The sequence below is a fragment of the Podarcis filfolensis genome (assembly GCF_964270895.1).
Source record: "Podarcis filfolensis genome assembly, chromosome: 10".
Classification (NCBI taxonomy): Eukaryota; Metazoa; Chordata; class Lepidosauria; order Squamata; family Lacertidae; genus Podarcis; species Podarcis filfolensis.
In genome coordinates this window covers 8,452,151-8,478,440 of record NC_139612.1, presented here as the reverse complement: position 1 = coordinate 8,478,440, position 26,290 = coordinate 8,452,151, and the positions used below count along the sequence as shown (strand labels likewise).

The 26,290-nt window shown below is 42.1% G+C and overlaps 1 protein-coding gene across 2 annotated transcripts in view; it reads right to left on the bottom strand.

Annotated features, from left to right (window-relative positions):
• Positions 1-26,290, bottom strand: part of SLC2A13 (solute carrier family 2 member 13) — a 111,481-nt gene that overhangs the window by 13,153 nt on the left and 72,038 nt on the right. For both annotated transcript variants that reach the window (XM_083575176.1, XM_083575177.1), the window contains exon 7: positions 11,923-12,048. In XM_083575176.1, coding sequence (XP_083431302.1) covers positions 11,923-12,048 — 126 coding nt within the window. The remainder of the gene's footprint in view (positions 1-11,922; positions 12,049-26,290) is intronic.

Sequence of the window (26,290 nt, the reverse complement as noted above, 5' to 3'; positions counted from 1 at the left end):
ATAGTGGCTGATTATCCATGTTTGAAGTGTCTTGAAGCAAACAATACTGTAATTGGCTTAGTAGGTTCCTTTCAGGCAGCACTGCAGCTGCCCACTAAAGTGAAGTCCAATGTTTTCTTAGGAACGCAGTAAATAAAGATGCTAGTCGGTTTGTCATCTTGTATCCCTCTTAGGCGGTATGAAGCTGTCTGCTCAGTGGCTTACATTTGTAATTATCAAAACGCCCATCCTTAAAACTGGCAGAATATGCAAAGCAAGAGCACAGGCACATCTTGAGGTCTCATAAGGCAGGGGTTGGCAAGGTTGACCTCGCCTGGGCTGGTTCACTCCAGCAGACATCCCTCCATGGGCTGGATCGCCCACGTGCGGCCGCGATTTCCGGCGTCTGCACAGATGCGACTTCCAGCACCGTGGAAGTGAGTCCCCACGCTGTGCTGGTTTAGCGCAGCGCACGGGGACTCGCCAAGCAGGCAGCTCGTTTGGGGGGCGGCTTGGGGGCCGGTTAAACAACCCACGTGGGCTGCTTGTGGCCCATGGGCCTTAGGTTGCCTACCCCGTCATAAGGGATGCAGTGCCTCTCTATATGCTCTGCACTTGGGAGCCACACTGCATTTTCTTTGAAATCTCTGCTGCAGGAACAAGGCTGGAGAGCAGTCTTCTGCCTTTAACACAATAGAGATCCTAGGAACCAGGAGAATCAGCAGGGTTTGGCTGTGTCCCAGACGGCAAGTCAAGAATCAAGTCTCCCCTGTCTACATAGCCTCACCTCTCTATCTGGGGACCTGATTATTGGGCATGCTAAAGGATGGTGAAACTCTACAAATTGGTTTCCGTATACACAGGCATGCAGAGACTTATAACCCTGGGCAGAAATAACTTCCATCTTTACACGTATAGCACTCAGGATGTTCTCCATTTACATCTTCATCTGAAGATAGCAGGCGTCTTCCTGTGGACAACTTGTGGCCTTACAACTTCTATCAGCCCCAGTCAGTGATTATGTCAGCTGTAGGCAAATAACATCCGGGAGGGCCAAAAAATTCTCCTGCCCTGACTTAGGAGAAGTGCAGATAAAGTTAGGATTTCTAGCTGAGCTGCAATGCAGGAGGGAATGTGAAGATGAGAGACCTATTCACTCAACTGGAGCACTTCAAAATACTGCATGGCAGGCAGCAGGAAATGAAGCTGCTTACTCATTCCTCCCAACCTTGCTGGAAACACCAAAAATCTTCTTTCCTTCGACACTCCATTAATGGCTACAGTGCCCTGAAACACAAACTAGGATGACAAACGAGACACAAACCTGAGAGATTCATGATAGGCTCTCATGCCTCTAATTTCTTTGAAAAGCAAATAACTGAACATGCTATTTATACTGTTAGGAAACCTGAGCCTTCACTCTCTCAATGTGGACGAGGTGGTATTTCTTGGAAAGAAGGGTGAATGGGCAAAGATGCTCAGTTATTCTACCAGATAGGAAGAAAAACAGGGCAGATAAATGGAATTACAACTTCTCACCTCATTTACGGATTCCTTTCTTCACCAGCCTCAGATACTTGTGCATATTGCAGCAGGTGATTTAAGCCAAATTAGATTAGATGGTGGTGATCTGCTGATAGTACTAATTATTTCCTATTTTTCTAAATAAAAAAAAACAGTCATGGGAGCAGCCATGATTGCCTTAATGCAACAAACAGCAACTCCAGGGGGAGTGGGTTGCTTTTGAAATATGGCACAGGAGAAAGGGTTAACCCCCTGCCACATAGCATGTGGCCCTGTACCTTATTATATAAGACAAAGATGGATACCCTGTTGGATCAATCCATCAACCTCTGATGGTTTATTTAGATGATGTCACACTGCGTATGTCCAAAGAACAGTTCCCACAAAAAAACGTCCTCGCATAGTCAAAGCAATCTCAGCCTTCTGCTGCTTCTTGAGACCTTCAGCATTCCACTGAGTTTGGCTCTTACTTCCGTTCTTCCAGCTGAGTCAGGGCTGATGGGATTCAAAGCCTTTCCTTCAGCAACCGAAAAGCCATGGCAGCCCAGGGCCAAAGGTGCTATCTTCTCTTAGCTCAAACTGGAGTCAGGTGTTCCCTGGATGATACATTTTCCAATTGCTTTGTTGACTTTGGCTCCACCAACTCCCCACTTTCCTTGTCACACAGGATCAGAAAGCCAAGATGCCTGGCAGCTTGTTTTCCCAACTGTCACATTTAATTAGCCTCTCCAATTCCCATAGCTTCTTTAGCCATTCCCAGAGCTTGTTGCTTCTGAGCATGCTCATTAGTGTTGGCAAGTTGAGAGCTCCAGGAATTCTTCTCCATCTGCCTCAGACCTATTTTTTCAGCAAATCCCTGGAGAGGTATAAACAGAATGCCAGCCGGTTTTAAATCAGCTTTGTTGCTATTGCAAAAGCAAGCAGGAATTCCAAGGAGCCCAAGGGATGCATTATTAAAGGGCTAGTGCAGTCACTTTCCAGAATAACTGTTAAAAGTAATCATGGGGAGGTGGAGGAGAGAGGCAGACACTCTTCAACTTGCTCTTTACTAACAGGGAACATGGCATACCCACAAAATGTTTTCTAAATATGAGGTATAGGAGCAGGCTTGGCATGGAGAGAAAGCAGCATATATTTCTGATGAGTACAGAATCAAATAATTTTAAGTTGCAAGGATCATCTAGTTGAACCCACTGCGATGCAAGAATCCTGCCCACAGATATCCCTGGGTGGGCTTGAAACACCAACCTTCTGGTTAACAGCCAGCCACAATGACCCTTTGCACCACCTGAGATGCCAGGTACTGGTTCAAGTTCATGTTCAGTATAGACAGAGCTCTAAACTTGCAACTAGCAAATATGCGCCTTCTAGGACGGTATCTTCAACACAGAACACAGGAAAAGATCCAGGCCACTGATGAAGGTTGAAGCTGAAATGACACATTACACATGTGTTCCACAGGAAATCAAGCCACATCATTGGTCTACCTGGGACTTTTTGTATGCAAAACAGTTGCTCTACCACTGTGTAACAGCCTTTTCCATTATTCTTTCCAGCAATATTCTTGTTTTTCAAATGTAAGACCTGGCCTTGTTGTTGTTGTTTAGAGGTGTCTGACTCTTCGTGACCCCATGGACCAGAGCATGCCAGGCACTCCTGTCTTCCACGGCCTCCCGCAGTTTGGTCAAACTCATGCTGGTAGCTTCGAGAACACTGTCCAACCATCTCGTTCTCTGTTGTCCCCTTCTCTTTGTGCTCTCAATCTTTCCCAACATCAGGGTCTTTTCCAGGGAGTCTTCTCTTCTCATGAGGTGGCCAAAGTATTGGAGCCTCAGCTTCAGGATCTGTCCTTCCAGTGAGCACTCGGGGCTGATTTCCTTCAGAATGAATAGGTTTGATCTTCTTACCATCCATGGGACAGCACCATAATTCAAAAGCATCAATTCTTCGGCGATCAGCCTTCTTTATGGTCCAGCTCTCACTTCCATACATCACTACTGGGAAAACCATAGCTTTAACTATACGGACCTTTGTCAGCAAGGTGATGTCTCTGCTTTTTAAGATGCTGTCTGGCCTTACCAAGCTGCTTTTAAGTGGAGGAAGTATGGTTTGGGAGATGCTGCTCAGACCTTTCTCACATGGTCATTTATTTCCAGCTCAGAATCACTATGCCTTTGGGAACTAGGGGACAGAGGGAATAGCTGTGGTCCCTGTCTCTTCACCCATCACCTGCCCTATATAAAAAGCAGTTTTGGAAAGAGTATTTTGAGCATTAAGCAGCCATTAGCCAGGAACACTTCCTCTATTAGGTCACAGCCTGATCAAGGTGATTTGGATGGAGACAACAGTGAATTCTGCGAAAAGTGTATTCTGAGAATAACATCACTACATGCAAACAAACAGAGAGCTTGCTCACAACTTTGCTGCTATGGAAGTACCGTAAAAATGTGGTTATTTTGGCCTCTTTGCTTAGATGCCCTAACCCGACACTGCATGAGTTGCCACATCATCACGAGTTTTATTTAGTTTTTGCGTATATCAATTATTTAGACACTCTTCCAACAATTAACTCAGATTAATGGAAATGCAAACATAAAAGGAGAAAAATTATGGCAAAATAATTTGCAGAAAAATTATCTGAGTCAGGGCTAAAGAGTTGTAAACAAGAACATGCCATGATTTATGTGGACTATAAAATAATAAGACTAGATAACAACATTTCCCTCAAAATTACTGAGAAAGTGGAGCATAGCAGTCTTGTAGTTAAAACAGATTTATGCATATTGATCATCTTGTACTTTCCACAGACATCATGCAAAGGGTGTGTGTGTATGTGTAACTGCCACAATAAATTAATAAATATAGCACAATATACATTCTTTATACTTCAGAATATCTCCAGTGATGTTTAACTGTTCCATCCCCAGCTATGCTTCTAATGAATAAGAGAAGCCTTACAAAGAAAACCTCCCATTGGCACCGATTAGAGTCACTCTCTTTTTTAAGGGGTTAATTGTGTGTGATTTTTGTCAAAAATACAGCTAAACTTTTGCCCCTTATATCATGTGTTCCCAATGACAACTGGATCCCTCTGCAACTAGTATTCATTAAAAAGGAAATCCCCTGATGTGGTTGCTAACCACACAACTAAAGTAACATCTAACTTGAGCCTAAGCAGGACCATGGGAGCATTATAAAATTATTAGTATGCAGAGTAGCTACAGACACATTCTACTCTGTTTTGTACAGCACAGAACTCTGGGCCGCCTAACAGAATTGGCTGAGGACAGATGAGATTCAGGAGAGACAAAAGAAAGTAATTCCTCACAGCACATATGAAATCCCCTCACCAAACAGTGTGGCGACAACCATTAATTTAGACTGCTTTTGGCTAAGCACAAACTACTTTGCAGAGATGTGCAAAAGTAGTCCCCTTTTGAATCCCTCCCCCATGTTCACCAATTTATTGGGTGTCATTGCTATTCTTTGGGTCACGGGTGGCACTCTGGGTTAAATCACAGAGCCTAGGACATGCCGATCAGAAGGTTGGCGGTTCAAATCCCCATGACGGGATGAGCTCCCGTTGCTCAGTCCCTACTCCTGCCAACCTAGCAGTTTGAAAGCACATCAAAGTGTAAGTAGATAAATAGGTACCGCTCCAGTGGGAAGGTAAACGGCGTTTCCGTGCGCTGCTTTGGTTCGCCAGAAGCGGCTTAGTCATACTGGCCACATGACCCGGAAGCTGTATGCCGGCTCCCTCGGCCAATAAAGCGAGATGAGTGCCGCAACCCCAGAGTCGGTCACGAGTGGACCTAATGCTCAGGGTTCCCTTTACCTTTACCTTACTATTCTTGCTTTTAAGAACCAAGGGCAGGATGCTCATGCTGTCCTTAGCTTTCAATACAGTCAAACCTCAGTTGTTGAATGTAATCCGTTCCGGAAGACCGTTCGACAACCGAGGCGCGGCTTCTGATTGGTTGCAAGAGCTTCTTGCACTCAAGCAGAAGCCGCGTCGGACGTTCAGGTTCCGAAAAAGGTTCGAAAACCGGAGCATTTACTTCTGGGTTTTCGGCGTTCGGGAGCCGAAATGTTCGGCAACGGAGCGATTTGAGAACCGATGTTTGACTGTAGTGTATGCATTCCTAAACAGCTAGTGCAAGACCATGTGTCTAGTAGAATAGTGATAAACTCTTTCCAGGGTCAGATGCGAATCATTTGGTAACAACAGAAGGAGAGGGCTACTGTCCTTGTGTCCTGATGTGGGTTTCCCATAGGCATCTGACAACTATGGGAGCAGGATGTTGGACTAGATAGGAAGGCCTCTTCACATCTTCTCTTGTGACTTATCCAGGAAGAAGCAGCAACAAGTGCCAGAGCAACAGCAGATTAAAAATACGGCACTGCGCATTATTAAAAGGAGGAATACTGCTATCATGTTTTTTTGAAGTTTTCTCCTCACAGCACTTTTAAGCTCACAAAATTAAGAGAGAGGAATATTTAGGGCATAGTCCTTATCTGCTTTTAAAATAGATTAAAATTGTGAGGGATAATTATGTCAATACCCTGCCTCTGATTACCAGCTGTCCACTTCTTGAAACAATGACAACTAGATGGATCTTAGTCTGACTCAGAATGGCAATACTTAGATTCTCAACTATATGAACAGGAAGTCTGAGAACATGGGTGGTTTTTTTGTGTGTGAACCAAAGGCATTGAGACTTAATTGTACAAGTATTCACCTTACACATTATGCTACTCGTGTATATTTCATCAAGGGCTCTATTCTTTCATTATGAACAGCAACTCATTTTTAAGTTTAGCAGCTCTAGAAAGTGGGCCAGTAAGCTATTAAATGCACATAAGTAACCAGCTGCAAAAGGAAAATATGTTGTTACTTTTGTGTGTCTCAAAGAACCCAAAGGCACACCTCATCCTGTTCACAGTGGCCAACCTACTTCCCACAGGCATTACTGTGACAGATGAACAGAGCCAAACTATAGCTAAGGGTTTACTGTGAGCACACAGATGGCTCTTGCTTCACTGTTCCCCCAGCAGTAGCAAAAATCACAATCCCTGGCTTAGTATTACATCCAAACCGAGGATCATGGTTTGCCGTGTTCCAAAAAACCCAACCATGTTCAGACAAGGGTTGCTCTTGACTAACCGAGTATGGTTGGTTTGTAGAGAAACAAACTATAGCTCCCAGATTAGATGCAGAAATAAGGCAGGGATCGTTGTTTGCTCTAGGGGTAGGGGAACATCCACAGAATTCTATGGTTTACCATGATGTGCAACTGAGCCACTGTAATCCTGAATTTCAGTAATCCTGAATTTCACCACTAAATGTGTGCTTTCTGTCCTCAGCACAGCACAGGGAAAAGCACAGCTGCATGAACAGGGAAGACTGTTTGCTTAACTCTCTCCAGCTTTCATACAATTTATTATGACACTAAGCAAGTGACTAGGCAACTGAACTGCAGTTGAGGGCACAATGGTGTCATTTTAATCAGTTTCGCCCAAACAAGGCATTTGCTACTGTATACAAACCAGAAAGTTAGTCTAGAGCCGAAACATCAGGAGCTGTGCTCTGCAGCCTTCAGAATTTTTATCACCAATCATCTTGACAGCAATGCAGAAAATGCTCATGAACATCTAAGACTCCAGAATGTCACAGTGTGGCCAAAGACACTAAGCGAGGTGGACATTAAATATATTGTCTGCATTCTGAACACACCCACCCTCCTGTTCTTATAAAGGTTTGTAACTCCTCCACTTTTCGACTGAGAAGGGTACCCTTGAACACATTGCAACCACCCAGCGATATACTTAGCAAACTGGTTCTTAAGCAGATCAAAATCAGGGAATAGAAAACAAGCTATTCAGTAGTGAATAACACCTCCCAAGAATACTGCAATGATTAATTAGGTTGCCAAGAAGCTTTTCGCATTCGCCCAGGTTTAATGAGACTTAAAGCTAAAGTGTTTCTAATGTCCTGACGTAAGCTTGTTCTCCAATGCCATCAATTTCAAACATGACTTTGATTTTAGTCCTTACAGAGTAAACCAAGTTGGGTTTTCTTTTCAATTTGTTGTATTCTTCTTCTTCCAATGTGATATTCCCTTTTCTTTATGTTACAAGGCTCGCACTTCATTGGATTGCAAGAAAGCAACTTTTGCATGCAAGCAACAGTATTTAGTTGGTCTTTTATGCTCTCACTATTGTGAAAGGTCTTCTTAACAGAAAGAAGTGAACAGCGCATAGCCTTGCTTTAATGTCCTATTATTCTAAACGCTATTTCAGTCATTAGCCATCATTAAGTACAATTATAACAGCTGTAATCAACAGCACAAGAATAGAAGAGCACAGAGACATGTTTGTCAGAAGAACAATGATTACATTAATCACACTTGACGTTGATTTTTGTCTTGAAATATTTCAACTGTTTTAGAGTCGGAAGGTGAATTGTGAAGCTTCCAGATGACAGAACTAGGTTCTTCCCACATGAATGAACTAACAGCATGATTGTGTTCTAATCCTGAATGATACTTTCAAAAGGTAGTGCAATTCATTGGTGCAGCTTTGAGTACTAAATATAAATTTCATGCATTCTTATAGCACATTGTACAAATACCATTTGCTAACCTGACTGACCTATACATTATTAAACTAGCCAGTCTTAACATATTTCACAACTGCATTGAAGTTATGTTACAAATACTGTACAATTAGTAGATCCAATCTTTAAAAATTACCCTTTCATTAAAGTGGGTTATTTAATCTATCTCAGGAAAATTAGACTTATGAAAATAACCAAAAATATCTCAACTTTTTGGAATGGTTACAATTCTTCAATATCTGTGCCTTTTGAGGAAGGGGGGGGGGAAAGGAGTGGAAGACTAAAGAGAATACTGTTCTGCGTTGGGGTGGGGGTTAGGTTGTTATGATGCCTAAGCCCTTTCTAATGCCTGGATCCAGCAAGGGTTAAAACCTAATGGAGGATCCCATTGTCTGTATTGGTCACTAGTATAAGAAAAGAAGTTGCACTGTGCCAGAGAGCAAATGGGTGGGCCCTTTCCCTCACTTGGCTGGTAGTGGAAAAGACAAAAGCGTGGTGTGTGTTTGAGCTGGACTGGAAGCAGGCTGCAGGCAGAAGCCTGAGAGTGAGAGCCATGAGAACTGTTGGAACCCAATACTAAGAATTTGTCAAGAATGTATAACTTGCTGTTGAAATGGAATACACAGGATGAGACGGTTAAATCAGCCATGATTAAATGGGCACAAGACATTGGTCATGACATCATGTTTGCTGACTGGGAACAGTTATGAACTACCGGTATAAAGTTCACGGCATGTAATGCCTTAAGAGAGAACATTATGAAAATGATGTATAGGTGGTACATGACCCCAGTCAAGCTTGCAAAAATTTATCATACGCCCAATAATAAATGCTGGAAATGTAAGGAAACTGAAGGTACTTTCTACCACCTTTGGTGGACGTGCCCAAGGATCAAGGTCTTCTGGGAAATGATCTATAATGAAATTAAGAAGGTACTTAAGTGTACCTTTCATAAGAAACCAGAGGCCTTCCTCCTGGGCATGGTGGGCCAATTGGTGTCAAGGAAAGATAGGACGTTTTTTATGTATGCTACAACAGCAGCAAGAGTTCTTTTAGCAAAGTATTGGAAGACACAAGAACTACCCACGCTGGAAGAGTGGCAGACGAAAGTGATTGATTATATGGGACTGGCTGAGATGACTGGCAGAATCCGTGACCAAGGGAAAGAGACGGTGGAAGAAGATTGGAAGAAATTTAAAGTTTATCTTAAGAACTGTTGTAAAATTAATGAGTGCTAAAATGTCATGGGTAATGTAAAACAGAATTGCAGTGATAAATAATTGGGTAAGAGGAAAAAGATTAGAAATTGAATTACAAGTATTGAAATTAGGGGTTGCTGGGAAAATTTAAAACAGGGATGCAGAAAAGGGAGATATGGGGAAGTCGTTGAAACAAGGTTTCGAAAGAGAGGTTAAGAAATTATATGTGTTTACATGTTTGTTTGTTTATGTGTTATGTTGTTAATTGTTAGTTGTTTTGTGTTTTAATATATGTTGTAAAACCAATAAAAATCTATTATAAAAAAAAAAAGAGAGAGTGAGAGCCATGCTTGATTTCTGCTTAAATCAAAGACTGTGGCTATGGGAGAAGCAAGACCTTCTGCAGTGTTAATGCTGTGAGCTCCTCCATCATAGGGCTCAGGTTGCATTTATGTGTAAATAAACCATATATCCTTAAGACACCACAGTCTCCGCTGTCCCTCATGCCAAGAAAACCAAACCCTGGGTAAATAAGCGCCTGGAAACCCTGGAATCGTGAACCGCTCAGAGACTGGGACGTCATGCAAGAATACATATTGAGAGGGGCCATATTCTTAAATCCCCCTAAAACTGAGAGGTATTATACATTGCTGCAATTGATGTAAGACCGAACTTGTACTGGCACCAAATTAGGAACTTTTATAAACACTGATGTGGACATATTTAAAAAAAGCACTAATGGTGTGAAAAGAGTGTGACACTCATTAACAAACAGCCCATTACTTCTGACAACTGTGACTAGATTTGTATGAACCCAAGTGATAATTCCACCTTCACAAGCACAGTTTAAGTCAGTCATTCTGACAGCTATGCAGTTTGATGCATCGCATGAAAATACTAAAAAGCAGTGAAATTTCAGCAGGTCAATGGGACACGGATGTCACAAAATAGTATGTAATCTTTCACATTGTTATGAGTTGGTATTTGCTTTTCAAGAGGTAACTGAATGAAAAGCAGTATGTGTATGTGTGTGTGTGTGTGTGTTAACCATAAATCACAAGTTTTGGGTTGGTGGGACATATTAAAGGAGCATGAAGGGATATGGCACATTAGAAGGTAGCATCAGAGATGGCTACTTTGTGAATGCACACACTGGCTGCCTTTTGGCTCATTGAAATTCAGTGAGTAGCATGTTCTTGAATTCACCACTATCTATTTCCTTTGGCCTTTTCCCCTACTATCACTTTCTATGCCCCTCTACCTGGGAATAAAAAATGGGAATAAAATGGCTCACAAACAACAGTCTGTACAACAGAAAACTCTTTAAAAGTATTTTGTTCAGTTTATACGACAGAAGGAAATGGGCTCGCCTCTTAATTTCTGCAAAAGAGCATTTGAGGGTGTTCAGAATTTGCAAGGATTACTTGTTGACAGGAAGTCACCAATTACAAACCAGTTAACCATACTGGAGCCAAATAGGATACTTCCCTTATATAGTTTCCAAATTCAGAATGAGTTTCTAGAGTTAGAAACTGGACTTAAGGACAGAGATTGTTTAAATTCCTTGCCAGCCACCTCCATATTAACTGGGAGTGGGGTAGCCAATAGCACAACATATTTTAGAAAATTTTACCAGACACAGAAATATATTCTGGTGGATGCCAGCCAAAGTAGTGAAATACTTCATCCTGAATTATGTTTCAGTTAAACTTGTCTCAAAGTATCATTACTGTCACTTCTTTGTCAAACAATAATGGGCTTCTGAGTAACTAAAGCGACTGATTAGTACAGGTACTCTGTTGCCATAGGAGCTAATGGTTGGGCATCTTTCTAGATGGGGGCATGTCTTTCTTCTCCCTCTTCTGGCTGGATGTGATGTCATGGAAATGTCATGGAGTGAAAGTGAACAAAAGGGCCTGGAAAACTAGAAATTGGGCTGGACAGATGCAGAGGCTTGGCTTGCTCTCTAGGAGAAAATAAAGCTATGGGTTTGGTACTCCCACCCCCAAAAACACCAAATAGGAGAATGCAATCTGTTTGAGTGATACAGCTGTGAGCCTTCCATCTAATGCTAAGCCTGAACATATGTGTAAAATAAACCTTTGATCACAGAAAACCCTACCAGTCTCCAGAAACCAAAAACCAAGGTAATTGCCGAAACCCCTGAAAGCTGTTCAGAGATCAGGGTGCATGATGCAATATTTACTGTTGCGACATTGTGTCATCTTTAATTATTTTTGCTTCCTGCCACCTCATCAATTTGATGTGCACTAAGTCCCTCCACTGCCAGAGTCAGCATTGGGTCTTGGCACAAAGGTTATTAAGGTTTGTTTTTGTCTTTGCCATTGATGTTCAAAAAGAAAGTGTGATGTGACCTTTAAGTCAGCACTCACAAATGATTCCATCCTACAGCGTTTTTATTTTCTGAGAAAGGGGGGAAATGGAAGCCAAATGAGAGGGTTTTTGACAAGAGGAAACCTCTGGTGCACATTATTATTATAATGACAAAATATCAGTTTGAGGACAAGTGTAACAGTGGCACTTCTTATAAAAGGATATTAAGGTCCTTTTAATATGAAATTAAGCAACACAAAAGCAACGTACCTGCCCCAGGCTGCTTCCATTGTAGACTTCCTATCGACAGGGACACAGGAGGACTCCACAACACTTGACTTGTTTAGTTTGTAGCAAAAGCCACAAATTGGATCCAGCATGCACCCATTACAGTAGCTGAAAGAAATGAAAAATCACAAGAATAAGCCCAACCGTTTCGCAGCAAAACATCAATTAGCCAATGGGAGCAATCAGACTGGCCCATAGGGCAAGTTTGTACCTTGGATATCAACAACTTTTGGTAACTCTTGCTAACATTAAAACTGAGAAAGTTTTGCTGCACAGAGAACATCTGCACAATTGCTGAAAATAAAAGGTAAATAAGCTGAACATACAGAATAAAATCCCGTCAAAATTAAGTAGTACAGATTTTCCCATGGTTTTAATTACATAATTAAGCATACTGAAAGGTTCCCTTTGAAATAGAAGCAGACGGATAGGAGAAACATCAGCTGGATCATGAATATTGTTGCTAAATTCTGATGAAGCTGGACTAGCAATATAAATCATGCTAATGATCTAAGTTTAATGGTTTGTCTCCAACTTGTGTTTTGCTTGGAAAGTGTACATCAGCACACTGCTTGTTCATGTTAATAGTTCATTTTTAACTATGGTTTAAACTAGTGGTGGTGAACCTCTGGAATTCTGGGTGAACCACAACCATCTTTCCTGTGCCTGATATCATATGACATCAAGCAACTGACAGATGGGTGGCCCCACACAGCTGTTATAAAGTGGTCTGAGGAGGGCTGGCCAACTCTGGATCTGGAGAGACAGAAAAGCCCAATTTGATGGCTAAGTCATCATTGGATAGCGGTGAAATTTTCCTCTCAATAAGCAGACAGATAAGAAAAATATCCCTACAATTACCAATTGCAGACAGGAAGAAATTAAGACACTATTGCATTGGAAATTAAGTTTTAGCAATGATAATTAAGGCAGAGTTGATCATCAGTCAAAATAGCATATATTTTGTGTGTTTGTGCACATCTCTATGCACTCACACACTCTTATATACATCCCTAACTTCAGATGAACAATAAAACCAAACACACATCTTATACCAAACAGCAACTAAATTTACTAGTTTTTACATAGATCTGACAAAAATAAACTTCAAAGCTACTAATCAATTGAGTATGCTTACTACTTTCCAGAAAGGGATAGATTCCAAGTACTGTTAGCAATTGTGACTTTTCTGTCCCTATTTATTTGAGGGTTTGAGTCTGTAAAAAGGTGAGGGCTGTTCTTTGCAAGTGCGTGTAATATGAAGTCATCCAGTATCAGTGGTGGAAATGACATTACCACCACATGGAGACCAGCTCCTTTTCTTTCACCTTGTTTTTGGTTATTATCCATAAATTACGTGCAAGATTAATAGCTGAGCCAGATAAAAAAAATAAGCAGATTAATATTTAAACGGACCTCATCCCTTGAAATAAACTGTGCACAACTGACTATAAGCCATTAAAAAGGAACAATTTAATACTACAATTTTAAAGTATATATTTTAAAACCAAAGGCAATGGTGGCATTATACTCCACTATAAAGTGTCAGGAGCTCGTCCTACACTCGAGTAGGACCCTGGTAGAGACACACACCCGACTGGCATGTTCCCTCCCTCCTGGTCGATCGTTCGGGAGTTTCAAAAGCTTTCTTCTAACCGAACATCACAGCGACCGATGCCAACAGACATCGGCACACTTAGGGATCCACAGAGTCTTCGCAGCTTGCGTAACAGACCCCAGCAACTCAGCATTTTGGCTAATCTACTTTATTTACATATAAACACACACAGAACACTGCAACATGGCTCCCTCTCTAGCATCAGACAGCAAACAGAAAAAGAAGAAAGGACAATAGTCCCACTTCACGGAACACAGTAACACAAACATCCTGTCTCCGTCACTTCCCACTTTGTGGAGTCAAAACATACACCGTCATGTGATAGACAACAATCCTATGACTGCAATCATGGAGCAGGAATTCTAACATAAAGGACATATGAGGTATTGCTGGTATGTCCAGTTATTGTCCATATGTCCAGTAAGTTTACCTATACAAATACTTTATTGGGAAAATAATGTTAGTAGGAGGAATCTAGTGGAATATATTGCTCAGCTTTTACAAGGGGTGCCAGTTGTGGCCCAGTGCAGTTCACTGCTGGGCCAGGAAGGCCTTCCATGCCCTGCACAGCTGGCAGAGGACGTCACTTCTTCCTACCTGAGACTTTCTTAGGAACTCAAATGTGAAATTGTTCATCTTTTGACAAAGATGTGTAACGTCTTACATATTTCTGTACTGGATAATTAGAAGGTAGCCAGTGTAAAATCAACACAGGAAATTATAGGCCTGTTGGTCTAATGTCTATCCATGGTAAATTGGTAGAAAGCATTATTAAGCATATTGAAGAACGAAGTACAGAGCCAATGGGAAGCGCTTCCTCAGTGAGGAATCCTGCCTCATCAACCTTTTAGAACAATCCCTATCTAACAGGACCAGTGGTCAGGGATGATGGGAATTGTAGTCCCAGGGAACTGGAGGGCCGGAGTTTGCCTATGCCTGTTTTAGAGGTTCATGTCAACAAACACATTAAGACACTGAATACTTGGACTTCCAAAAGGCTTTTGACAAAACCCATCACCAAAAGCTCTTAGGAGTCACTGAATATGAAGATTGGTTCTCTAATGGATTGTAAGTGTTTAAAGAACAGGAGGTTGAAAGGTAAGAATCAACAGACTATTACAGTGGAAAGAGGTAAGTATTCAGGTTCCACAAGGATCTGTATTGGCATGATATTTATTTTAGAAATATCTGAAGCTTGAGGTGAGCAGGTAAGCACCCATATCTGTGTATGACACAAACATGATCCAGGATGGTAAAAAAAACCAAGCAGACAAGATGACTCCAAAGGAACCTTTCCAAATTGGGAAAGCACAACAAGAGAGTAAAATATATGCAGGTATAAAATGATAAGCTCTGAAACTAGGATATTTTACCCTATCGGTACATATGCAAGCTGACAGTAACCAGTCAGGAAAAGGAGCATGGAATCACTGTGAATAACTCAATGAAAAATGTCAACTCATTATGTTTAATCAGTGAACATGGCAAATTTCCATGCTGGCAATTATTAGGAGAAGGACTGAATGATCATAAAAATAAAAATGGACAATGTAATAATGTTCTTATGTAAATACATGACCTAGCCTCATATTGAATATTGTGTTAGGTAATACTGGAGAATCAAACACTGCAGAAAAAGGCAGGCAAAATTATCTAGGGGGTTGGGAGCACTTTCTATATGAGAAAAGGTTAAAAGGTTTGAAGCTTTTTACGTTAGAAAAAAAGACAAGAACCCAACAGAGAGGACGATAAGAGGTTTAATTATGTATGGTGTGGGGAGGGAAAGATTCTGTCCTCTTGTTCAGTGACTACAACTATTTCCTGAGTAAATGTGGGGGAGGGATCTTGCCTTCAGGTTCTCTTGTGAGCTTCTGCTAGGCCACTTTAAACTGGATCCGAGGCTAGACAGGGCCTTTGTCTGATTAAGGAGATGTATTATTTTGTTCTTCTAAGGAGACCACGTAAAAATTGGGTAGTTTTATTGTGGCAAGTAGGAATCACAGCACTGAATTTATAGGGACCTATGAACAGGATGTGGGTGGTGCTGTGGTCTAAACCACTGAGCCTCTTGGGCTTGCCGATCAGAAGGTCGGCGGTTCAAATCCCCACAACGGGGTGAGCTCCTGTTGCTCGGTCCCTGCTCCTGTCAACCTAGCAGTTCAAAAGCATGCAGTGCAAGTAGATAAATAGGTACCACTCTGGCGGGAAGGTAAACGGCATTTCCGTGCGCTGCTCTGGTTCGCCAGAAGCGGCTTAGTCATGCTGGCCACATGACCCGGAAGCTGTACGACGGCTCCCTCGGCCAGTAAAGCAAGATGAGCACCGCAACCCCAGAGTCGTCCAAAACTGGACCTAATGGTCAGGGGTCCCTTTACCTTTACTTTATGAACAGGCCTTAGTTCAGGTGATGCTAAATACACAATCATTTATCACAAAACTGGTCCTCTCAAAGAGTGGGCACACACACTATGGAACAACCACACTTTTGTTCACTTACACTTACGAGACGCTTGCCTGTTCAGTTTCTGCTCTCCTCCTCCCTAAGCTCAGGAAATCCAACTGTTTATAACTCAGTGCAGTAAATGCACAGTGTCCCAGGTGTACACTGGCTATGACACTGCTATTCTGCTCAGGTATGGCCTGTGTGCGTTGCTGCAGCCATTTCCTTCTCAATAGTCCTCCCATCCTGAACTGCGGTGGAGGCCAGCATGATCAAGAATGCAGTAGCGGGGAGAGGCCATTTATACTAAGGTTACCAGATGTACCCATTTCCCAGGGACAGTCCCCAGATTTACAAATCAGTCCCCATACAAAAGCCATTGAAGTTGAAAAGTGTCCCCAGATTCATTGAAAAAAATCTGGTAACCTTAATTTATACACAACGGTCTTAAGGAAAATCTTCCCTCCCCCTTGACTGGATACTGCTAGAACTACTCTGAAATGTTATGAACTGTCTCAAAGTAGCTGCCTCTCATTATCTATAAAGCAAACAGCCAACTGCTTAGTAAAATAACCAGTCACTACCTATATTATACCATTTTATTTTATTTTATTTTAAGCAGCAGACTAACTCAGCATCAACCAAAAGCACAACGTTTAATTTAACTGTTTCTACACAATATTGCAACCTGCAAAAATAACTTACCTTACACCTAGTTGCTCATGTAATCAGAGTTGCATAAAAAGAAACACAACAAAAATTTCATCATACTTTCAGGAGTATGAATCCTGTCAAAGGAAAAGCTTTCAAAATACTTAAAACCTCAATACAGCTTACAATTAAGTTTCAAGAAGAGCAGAAGTGCTTCAGATCCAGAACATCTTGTATTCCTTGGTGTACGGAGTATTTATGGAAGTTTCGTTTCTCTTGACAAACGAGAGAGGGATCTCCTTGCAAAAGGCTAAGCTACAAGTAGCAGGTCCACAGCTTTAAAGATGTCACACATTTCAATAAATGAGGATTCTCACCCAGCAACACACAGCAGGGAAGGAAGAGGAAAATATATTCCAACTACTGGGGTAATGTGCAGGAGATCGGACGTGTTGTCCGGTCAGCCACTTCCTGCAGCGATACAGACAGTGTGCTATGTTGCAAAGCACCCATTTTTGCTGGTGCCAGAGACAGGCCCTATGGCTAATTTTCTGTACCCCAATGCAGCACAATTAGATCTGTCAAAATGGGAATAAAATACATATTTCTATTCTTGTAATGTACTTCAGAGACAGGCTAGAACTGTGCACCATACAGCCTTGAAGTCCAGGGCATGAGTGGAGCCGCTGCAGGTGCAGATCTAGTTGATATCAACAAACGTTCAAACAACTGCTACTCTACCTGCCCTATTTAGCAACAATACGCCTGTCCCCTGGTACAAAAAGAAAACGTTGGATTGGCCTGATTCATTCAACCCACCTTTACAGATTAGTTAAACAAGTGATATTTACATCAAATGTTATTTTTAACATTGATACTTTTAGTACCCTTAGATGGGAGCCAAACACACTTTTGTATAATTTAGATTTTGATAATATGTCTATGACCATGGAGGGTTTTTTTAGACATGCCTTTTTTAAAAAAAGTAATTGTTGGTATTTGATGTAGTTCCATTAGATATTGCTAAAATTCTCTTGCTTAATCAAGATTGTTGCAGAAGTGTGTTTTGGGTATATTGGGTATATCAACCTTTCATTAAGTTGGATATATCGTGGAATGGAGCTGTTTTTCTTTGGTAACTAATAACTGGGTATAAACATGTCTTTCTTTGAACATCTTCTACCACCCTCTCATTTTATATCATCTTTTGCTTGCTGCCCAATTGTATCCTTGCTGATTCAGGTAATTAAGGGTTTCTCAGCAATCCATCAACCAATATTTTAGATTTGTTCTGTATGCTATTAATCTCAGGTATCTTCTGGAATTCTTGATTAAGTTCTATTAAGTAAACAAAATAAATTGAAATGCCTGAAGACTCTTCCTTAAACACTAAATATTCTGTGTGCTTATACAAGGGTATGGGTAGTAATCCCCCGACAGGCTGTTGTTATGGAGGAAAGCAAGGTGAAAGATCGAACTGTCGGTCTGCTACATAGAAATCAGGCTTAGATTTGTCCTCTACAGAGAGGGAAATTGTCACAGCTGTAGCTCACATTCTTTCGCTGTTAGAACTAGTACTGAAATGCTGCACAGTCGATCTATTCCAGGGCTATTTCCCATGTACAGTGGTGCCTCGCAAGACGAAAATAATCCGTTCCGCGAGTCTCTTCGTCTAGCGGTTTTTTCGTCTTGCGAAGCAACCCTATTAGCGGCTTAGCAGATTAGCGCTATTAGCGGTTTAGCGGCTGTTAAAGGCTTAGCGGCTGAGCGGCTAAAAGGCTATTAGCGGCTTAGCAGCTTAGAAAAAGGGGGGGGGGAGCGAAAAAAATCGCAAGACTCGCAAGACGTTTTCGTCTTGCGAAGCAAGCCCATAGGGAAATTCGTCTTGCGAAGCGCATCGAAAAATGGAAAACCCTTTCATCTAGCGGGTTTTTCGTCTTGCGAGGCATTCGTCTTGCGAGGCACCACTGTACCTAGTTGCAAACTGCATTACAAGACTGAAAGTGGCCTTTGGAAAATGTACTTTTAAAAAAATTACATTTATATCCTGCCTTTTTTCCATCATGGAAACCAAGGTAGCATTCAGTGGTTCCCAGGTAACCACACTGAGACCTGCTCAGCTTCTGCAAGGTGGTAGCTTCTAATGCCTTCGTATCATAACCTGGAACCAATATCACAAGGTCTTTTACCTTCTGAGCCCAGCAAAACCACTGCTGAGAGTGCTGCCTGCAGAAACAACACCCCACTCCAAATGCCAAGGAAGAAAAAGGGGCCTGAGATAATTAAAAAGACAAACCAGCACACAATGTGGAGCCCACAGAGCCCAGTCTGAAAAAGAAAGTGATCCCCTTTGCATAAAAATCTCCTTACTCCTTATATTAGGGTTTGATATCAGGTTTAGCGAAGTGTCTAAATAAGATGGGTATCATGTCCATGTCAAATACTGCTCATACATATAAGGTGTGCAGCCTAGGAGTCATTTTGGACTCACAGCTGTCCATGGAGGCACAGGTCAAATCCGTGTCCAGGGCAGCTGTCTACCAGCTCCATCTGGTACACAGGCTGAGACCCTATCTGCCTGCGGACTGCCTCGCCAGAGTCGTGCATGCTCTGGTTATCTCCTGCTTGGACTACTACAATGCGCTTTGAAGGTGACCCGGAAACTACAACTAATCCAGAACGCGGCAGCCAGACTGGTGACTGGGAGCGGCCGCCGAGACCATATACCACCGGTCTTGAAAGACCTACATTGGCTCCCAGTACGTTTCCGAGCACAATTCAAAGTGTTGATGCTGACCTTTAAAGCCCTAAACGGCCTCAGTCCAGTATATCTGAAGGAGCGTCTCCACCCCCATCGTTCTACCCGGACACTGAGGTCCAGCGCCGAGAGCCTTCTGGCGGTTGCTCACTGCGAGAAGCCAAGTTACAGGGAACCAGGCAGAGGGCCTTCTCGGTAGTGGCACCTTCCCTGTGGAACGCCCTCCCACCAGATGTCAAAGAGAACAACTACCAGACTTTTAGAAGACATCTGAAGGCAGCCCTGTTTAGGGAAGCTTTTAATGTTTGATGTATTACAGTATTTTAATATTTTTTTGGAAGCCGCCCAGAGTGGGCGGGGTATAAATAAATTATTATTATTATTATTATTATTATTATTATTATTATTATTAAAAGCGTCCCTTGTGTTAATAATAGGTTGCTGTATTGCATTTTTATTATATAATACAAGGGGGAAGTAGAACAAAATGTTGCTGGGTAGGGTGCTCCTTTTTAGTGTTCCAGTTACAATACCCTGAAATAAAGCTCTTCCAGGGACAGGGAAACTGTGGCCATCAAGCTCTTATTAGACTACAAGTTCCATCATCCTTGACCACTGGCCCTGTTGGGAGTTGTAATCCAGCAGCATCTGCAGACCCATGGGTTTCCCATCCCTGCTCTGCTCCGTTCCCCGTTCCAACTTCCACATCCGACTTCCATAAGGCAAGTAGAAATGTTAACACAGAAATCGTCGCAGCACTACATTGAATTCCTTCCCTAGTTTGAATTTATCATTGTTCACTTTCGCTGCTCCTAGATTTCTGATTTGCTTTGTTCTTAAGTGTTAGTTGTATTTTATTGCTTTCAGAGATTGCTTTTTATCTGTCGTGTTTTATATGATAATTTATTTCATTTATGAATAGCTTCCCATGAGGCATCCCAGAGCAATTTGTAATGTAAGGACATAAAAAAACAAAACAGTTGGATATATTAAAAAGTTGTAGAAAACTGAATATAAAAATAATTTTATAAAACAATGATAAATATAAAAGCAGTTTAAAACAACAGCACATAAAGTCAATGTCATTCAAAGACAGATATCAACAGGGATAAATATTTTAGGGGGGAAAGGTTTATTATTATTATTATTATATGGTTGTGATAGTGAATTATACTGTTCTGGGTATTTTAATGGAACAACATACATATAGTATTGAAACTGGAATCTTATTACATGTATGTGGTGGGTTTAAATATAAAATGCATCAGAATTTAAAGATATATGGGAGGAAATCATTTCCCATTGAATTGCAAGATTCCCGATGTTGCAATTCATTCTTTCGTAAGGGAAGCACTATAATTTCTCATACAAACCTTTCCCTTGGTAGGGCTGCCAGCGCTTTAAATTTTTCAAAATTTTCCTTATGTTTGTTCTATTATGTCAAGATTACATAAAATAATATACATACCAGATGTGTGATTTGACACTAACTTTTAAGGAAAGTGTTACTATTACTGCTTAGTGTTCTCGGATCTAAATTACAGTGGTACCTCGGGTTAAGTACTTAATTCGTTCCGGAGGTCTGTTCTTAACCTGAAACTGTTCTTAACCTGAAGCACCACTTTAGCTAATGGGGCCTCCCGCTGCTGCCACGCTGCCGGAGCACAATTTCTGTTCTTATCCTGAAGCAAAGTTCTTAACCTGAAGCACTATTTCTGGGTTAGTGGAGTCTGTAACTTGAAGCGTATGTAACCTGAAGCGTATGTAACCCGAGGTACCACTGTATCTCAAGGTCAGTGTTTTCCCCCTTATACTATTTATTTTAAACCTTTTGTTTTCCAATGCACATTGGTGATATCAAGCATACCTCATCTAATAGGGTAACAACGAGGGTAACAACGTTCAGATTTTTGGGCATTGAATTACAAGAGGATCTGTCCTGGAGTGTCAACACAAGGGGGCTTGTGAAGAAGGTGCAGCAGAGACTGTACTTTTTGAGAATTCTAAGGAAAAACCATCTTCCGCAGAAACTGCTGCTTGCCTTCTATCACTGTGCCATTGAGAGCGTGCTCACTTATGGCTTATGTGTGTGGTACGGAAGCTGTACTACCCAGGACAGGATGGGGTTGTGCAGAGTTGTTAAGGCAGCAGAGAGCATTGTTGGCTGCCCACTGTCCACCTTAGAGCAGATTTATGCCACAAGGTGCCATAGGAAGGCACTGGACATAGTAAAAGATCCATCGCATCCTGGTCACTGTCTCTTCGAGCTCCTGCCGTCGGGACGGAGATACAGGACGATGAAGACAAGAACGAGCCGTCTTAAGAACAGCTTCTTCTCCAGAGCGATCTCGGCCCTGAATGGGAAGCCTGGACTTTGAAAGTCATCTAATCTTCCTTGCTGTACTATACTGTATTGTTTTAATTAGTGTTTTTTATGGAGCAGTCAAGTAATTTCGTTGTCCCTGAGAGGGGGCAATGACAATAAAGATATTATTATTATTATTATTATTATTATTATTATTATTATTATTATTAACTCTCTCCGTGTCAGGCTGCCTTTGAAAAGTGCTCAGAAACTTCAGCTGGCTGCAGCCAGATTGTTGAGTGGGGCTGGCTATATGGAGCCTAACAACTCCTGACTAACAGTCCTCTTCCAGCCACAATTCAAAGTGCTGGTTATATGGCTTAGGTCCAAACTATCCGAAAGTCTGTTTTCTCTCATACAAACCCTGCTTGGGTTTTGAGATCTTTGTGAGAGGCCCACCACCACAGGCACACTTGGTAGGGGCGCCTACCAATTATTATTATTTAATTTCCCCCCCTGTTTTTCCCTGTTCTTATTTTATCTGCAATCCACCTTAAGTCTGTGTCAGAAAAAGGAGGGGTATAAACCAACCAACCAACCACCATCATCCATTTGCTGCCTGTCTAACCTGTGACACCTAACCTATCAAAAATTAAGAGTGTGGCACTGCAAAATGTCAACATTCTATTACATACTAAAAAAATTACTCCTTTCTTCATGTTGAGACTGACCTAAAAATAAAATTAATTTCATATTTCATATTTCATTACTAACATGACAGATGTCTGGACTCTTTGTGTTGAGAGATGCTACCCTCCAGGGTTTTAAATTAAATTAGGAGATTTAATAGAGAGAGAAACATGCTAAAGAAAGGTTAAATGATAGTACCCGGGAACAGCTTTTATTGCTTAGCCAATTTCAGGATTTATTATAAGGTCATTCTTCAGCTCTACAGCATGAGCTTTCCAATAGAATTTTAATTACATTTTGATTAGAGCAGTGGAAAATGGTTGGAAGAGGCACATGTGCTTCATTCTGGGATTCGGTTCTTCGGAGCTTTCCTTGGAAACCACCATAACTTCTGTTTTTCAGCTACATGGGGCTTATATTGTGACAAAACATAGAAGTGTTTTAAAGGGCACTAACAGGAGTAAAGTGTGGCTTTTAAATTCCCAGGGCACTTAAATGCTGGTACAGATTAGACCATGGATGAGCAGACCAATGGAATACAGTGGTGCCCCGCAAGACGAATGCCTCGCTAAACGAAAAACCCGCAAGACGAAAGGGTTTTCCGATTTTTTAGCGGCTTCACAAGACGAATTTCCCTATGGGCTTGCTTCGCAAGACGAAAGCCCATAGGGAAATCTCCGGGGACAGCGGGGAAGCGCAGTGCGCCTTCTCCTCTGTTCCTGGACCTGTCCTGAAGGCTTGCGATGGGAGGTCCGGGAACAGAGGAGAAGGCGCGCAGCACTTCTCCTCTGTTCCCGGGGCTTGCGGTGGGAGGAGGGTTTTTCCTCCCCACCGCCAACATTCAGAAGGCTGTTCTGAAGGCTGGCGGTGGGAAGAAAAGCCCTTCTCCCGCCGCCAGCCTTCAGAAGAGTTCCCCCAGGGCTGCCTAGGCTGCGGATAGAAGCTGCTGCCCCACACGAGGGGCGCTCTTAAGCAGAGAGCCCTGCGGGGAACTCCTGCAGGGCTCCCCAAGCTGCGAATGTCTGCCCCGCATGAGGGGCGCTCTGCTTAAGAGCGCCCTTCGTGTGGGGCAGCAGGCTGCTATCCGCAGCTTGGAGAGCCCTGCGGGGAACTCCTGCAGGGCTCCCCAAGCTGCAAATGTCTGCCCCGCGCGAGGGGCGCTCTGAAGCAGAGCGCCTCTTGCGTGGGGCAGCAGGCTGCTATCCGCAGCCTAGGCAGCCCTGGGGGAACTCTTCTGAAGGCTGGCGGCGGGAGAAGGGCTTTTCTTCCCATCGCCAGCCTTCAGAAGGCTGTTCTGAAGGCTGGCGGTGGGGAGAAAAGTCCTTCTCCCCCCGCCAGCCTTCAGAAGAGGTCCGGGGACAGACTGTCCCCGGACCTGGTCTGAAGGCAGTCTCCATAGGAACGCATTAATTGATTTTCAATGCATTCCTATGGGAAACCATGCTTCGCAAGACGAAAAACTCGCAAGAAGAAAAAACTTGCGGAACGAATTAATTTCGTCTTGCGAGGCACCACTGTACAGACCAGTTTTTAAGGAGCACTGCTGGTTGCTACATTAAAGAATAGAAGAACACCCCTGCTCAGTCAAGTCACGTGTTCATTTGGTCCAACATCCTATTTACAGAGTTGCCAATCAGATGCGTACAGGAAATCCAAAAGGGCAATGGTACACTCCATACCTGTAATTCTCTCTCTCTCTCTTTTTTTAAAGCGTTTATTAATTTTCCAATAAAAACATCCAATTAACATATCAAATCAAATCCAATAAAAATAAAAAAATAAAATAAAAAAGGTCCAATTGTCTTCCAAATTGTAAAAATTTTGTTTTGACTTCCCACGGTCTGAATTTCGAAGCGCATTCAACATCATAGTCTTGCCTCTCATCATCTTCAATGTTATTCATAATTCCATGTCTGATTTTTCCCCTCCACATTTTGACTCTGGTTCTACGATCCTCATTCATGTCAGAAAACAGATACTTTTTTTTTCTATGGAGTTGCAGATTTGTCCGTATATTGTACTCCTTCAGCTGTTTTTTCATCGCACCGTGTCATTTAATTGCATCCAATTTCAAAGTTCTGTCCAGCTCTTTAAGAGTTGTTATTTTGGCAGCTCCCAGGTCGTTAATCTTTCCCGTCCAGGTGTTATCAAAGAAACAGAGAGAAATTTCCTTCTGTAACCTCCTTGTTGATTTATCTTAAACAGACTGTTTGCAATGTAGCCATATATCAGACAGTTAGCAACTGGCCTTTGGAATCCTCCCAATCCCCCCTCCGGGCCCTAGAGGGGGGCTGCCAGACATCCATTTAGCCCTCTCTCTCGCTCGTAATCAAAAAAACATCTTTTTGCAAACAGTTGTATATGTAATATTGTTTCCAGTCTTTATAACCAACCATCAGTTAGCTCCTGTTTCTCTTAATCAGGGAAGTATTTCAGATATTCAATAAAGACGTAGTGGGTAGAAGCCATTTTGTCCTTTGTTTTCGTCTTTAACAGACATTTCCGGTCTTAGAAGAGAAGTGGCTGCGAGTAGATCCCAATTATATATGAAGGTCCATCTGAACTCACTTTCTGAAGAGCAATTTAAGTTCTTAATGAGGCTTGGCATGCATTACGGACTGTTGTTGTTAAGGATAAAAGAATGTTTTTTTACATACCAAGCCCCTCCACATTCCAAACGTCGTGATGAGGATCTCTTTCCAAATCTTTATATTTTCCCAAACAGATGCGTCCGGCTATGGGGTGGCGTCGCAGGAGTGTCAGCCGTCCCTAACTCCGTGACCCAGTGCCCCTGCCGTCTGCCACATCGGCAATCTGGGGCAGACCGTGGGTCGTTGAGACAGTCCTCCCCTGCCCTGGGGAGACTGCCAGGGCTAATTACCCCCATATCAGCCCTGAATTATCGGAACAGCTGAGGTCTGATCGTGTGGGATCAGCCATTTTCCACCCCCGGAAACAGGAAGTGACATACCTGTAATTCTCAACAATGTATTCAGAGGCATACTACCTCCAGCTGTGGACACAGGACACAACTATTGTGGCTAAGTAGCCCTATCGACCTAATCAAAACCATCCAAGCTGGTGGCCATCACTAAATCTTGCAGCAGCAAACAATGTGCTGTTTCGACACACCATGCATCTATTATACCAAAACTTTCATTTCAGTCAGCAGTGAAGATTGGTATGACTAATTTGCAAAGTTAATTCTGTGAAGATGACTCATTCATTGGTGATCTCCATAAATTGTGTGTGCTGGGGCAACAGATTGTCATCTTTGCCTCACATGAACTCTACACACAACTGGCTCTAGAAGACGTTTGTCTGGAGGAAAATGCATGTAGGAATGCCGCCCCATTTAATGTCTGGATCTAAGTTACACAAAACAGAACATTTAGATTTCTATTTTGTTGAAAACACACACACACACAAATATCTATACAGAAGTTCACATTTTTAAACTGATCCACAAAGGCTGCAAAACTGAGTAGTAAATGGTAAATTAACACAATTAGAATCCCCTACCATGTCTCATAGTTGAGCATGCGCTGCCTGCTTTAAAAAAAATCTTTTTAAGTCAATTTGTTTCCCCCACCCTGCTTCTTAGGGCTAATCTACTATGTCTTAGGGCACCCTTGTGCCTTAAAAAGCAGGCTCAATAAAGTACATTTCTGCTCCTCTAACAGTCCTTGCTCAAAACTGAAAGTGTAGTAATGGAAAAAGTGTACCAATTATGTAAATATGGAACAATATTTATTATTACACAAGGCTTCATTCTATTTGGAATATTACCATAATACCATTAGAGTGTAAAAGAGTTTCATGTAGCAAGACAAGCATTTAAGATCTCCTATTTGGAATATTACCATAATACTATCAGAGTATTAAATA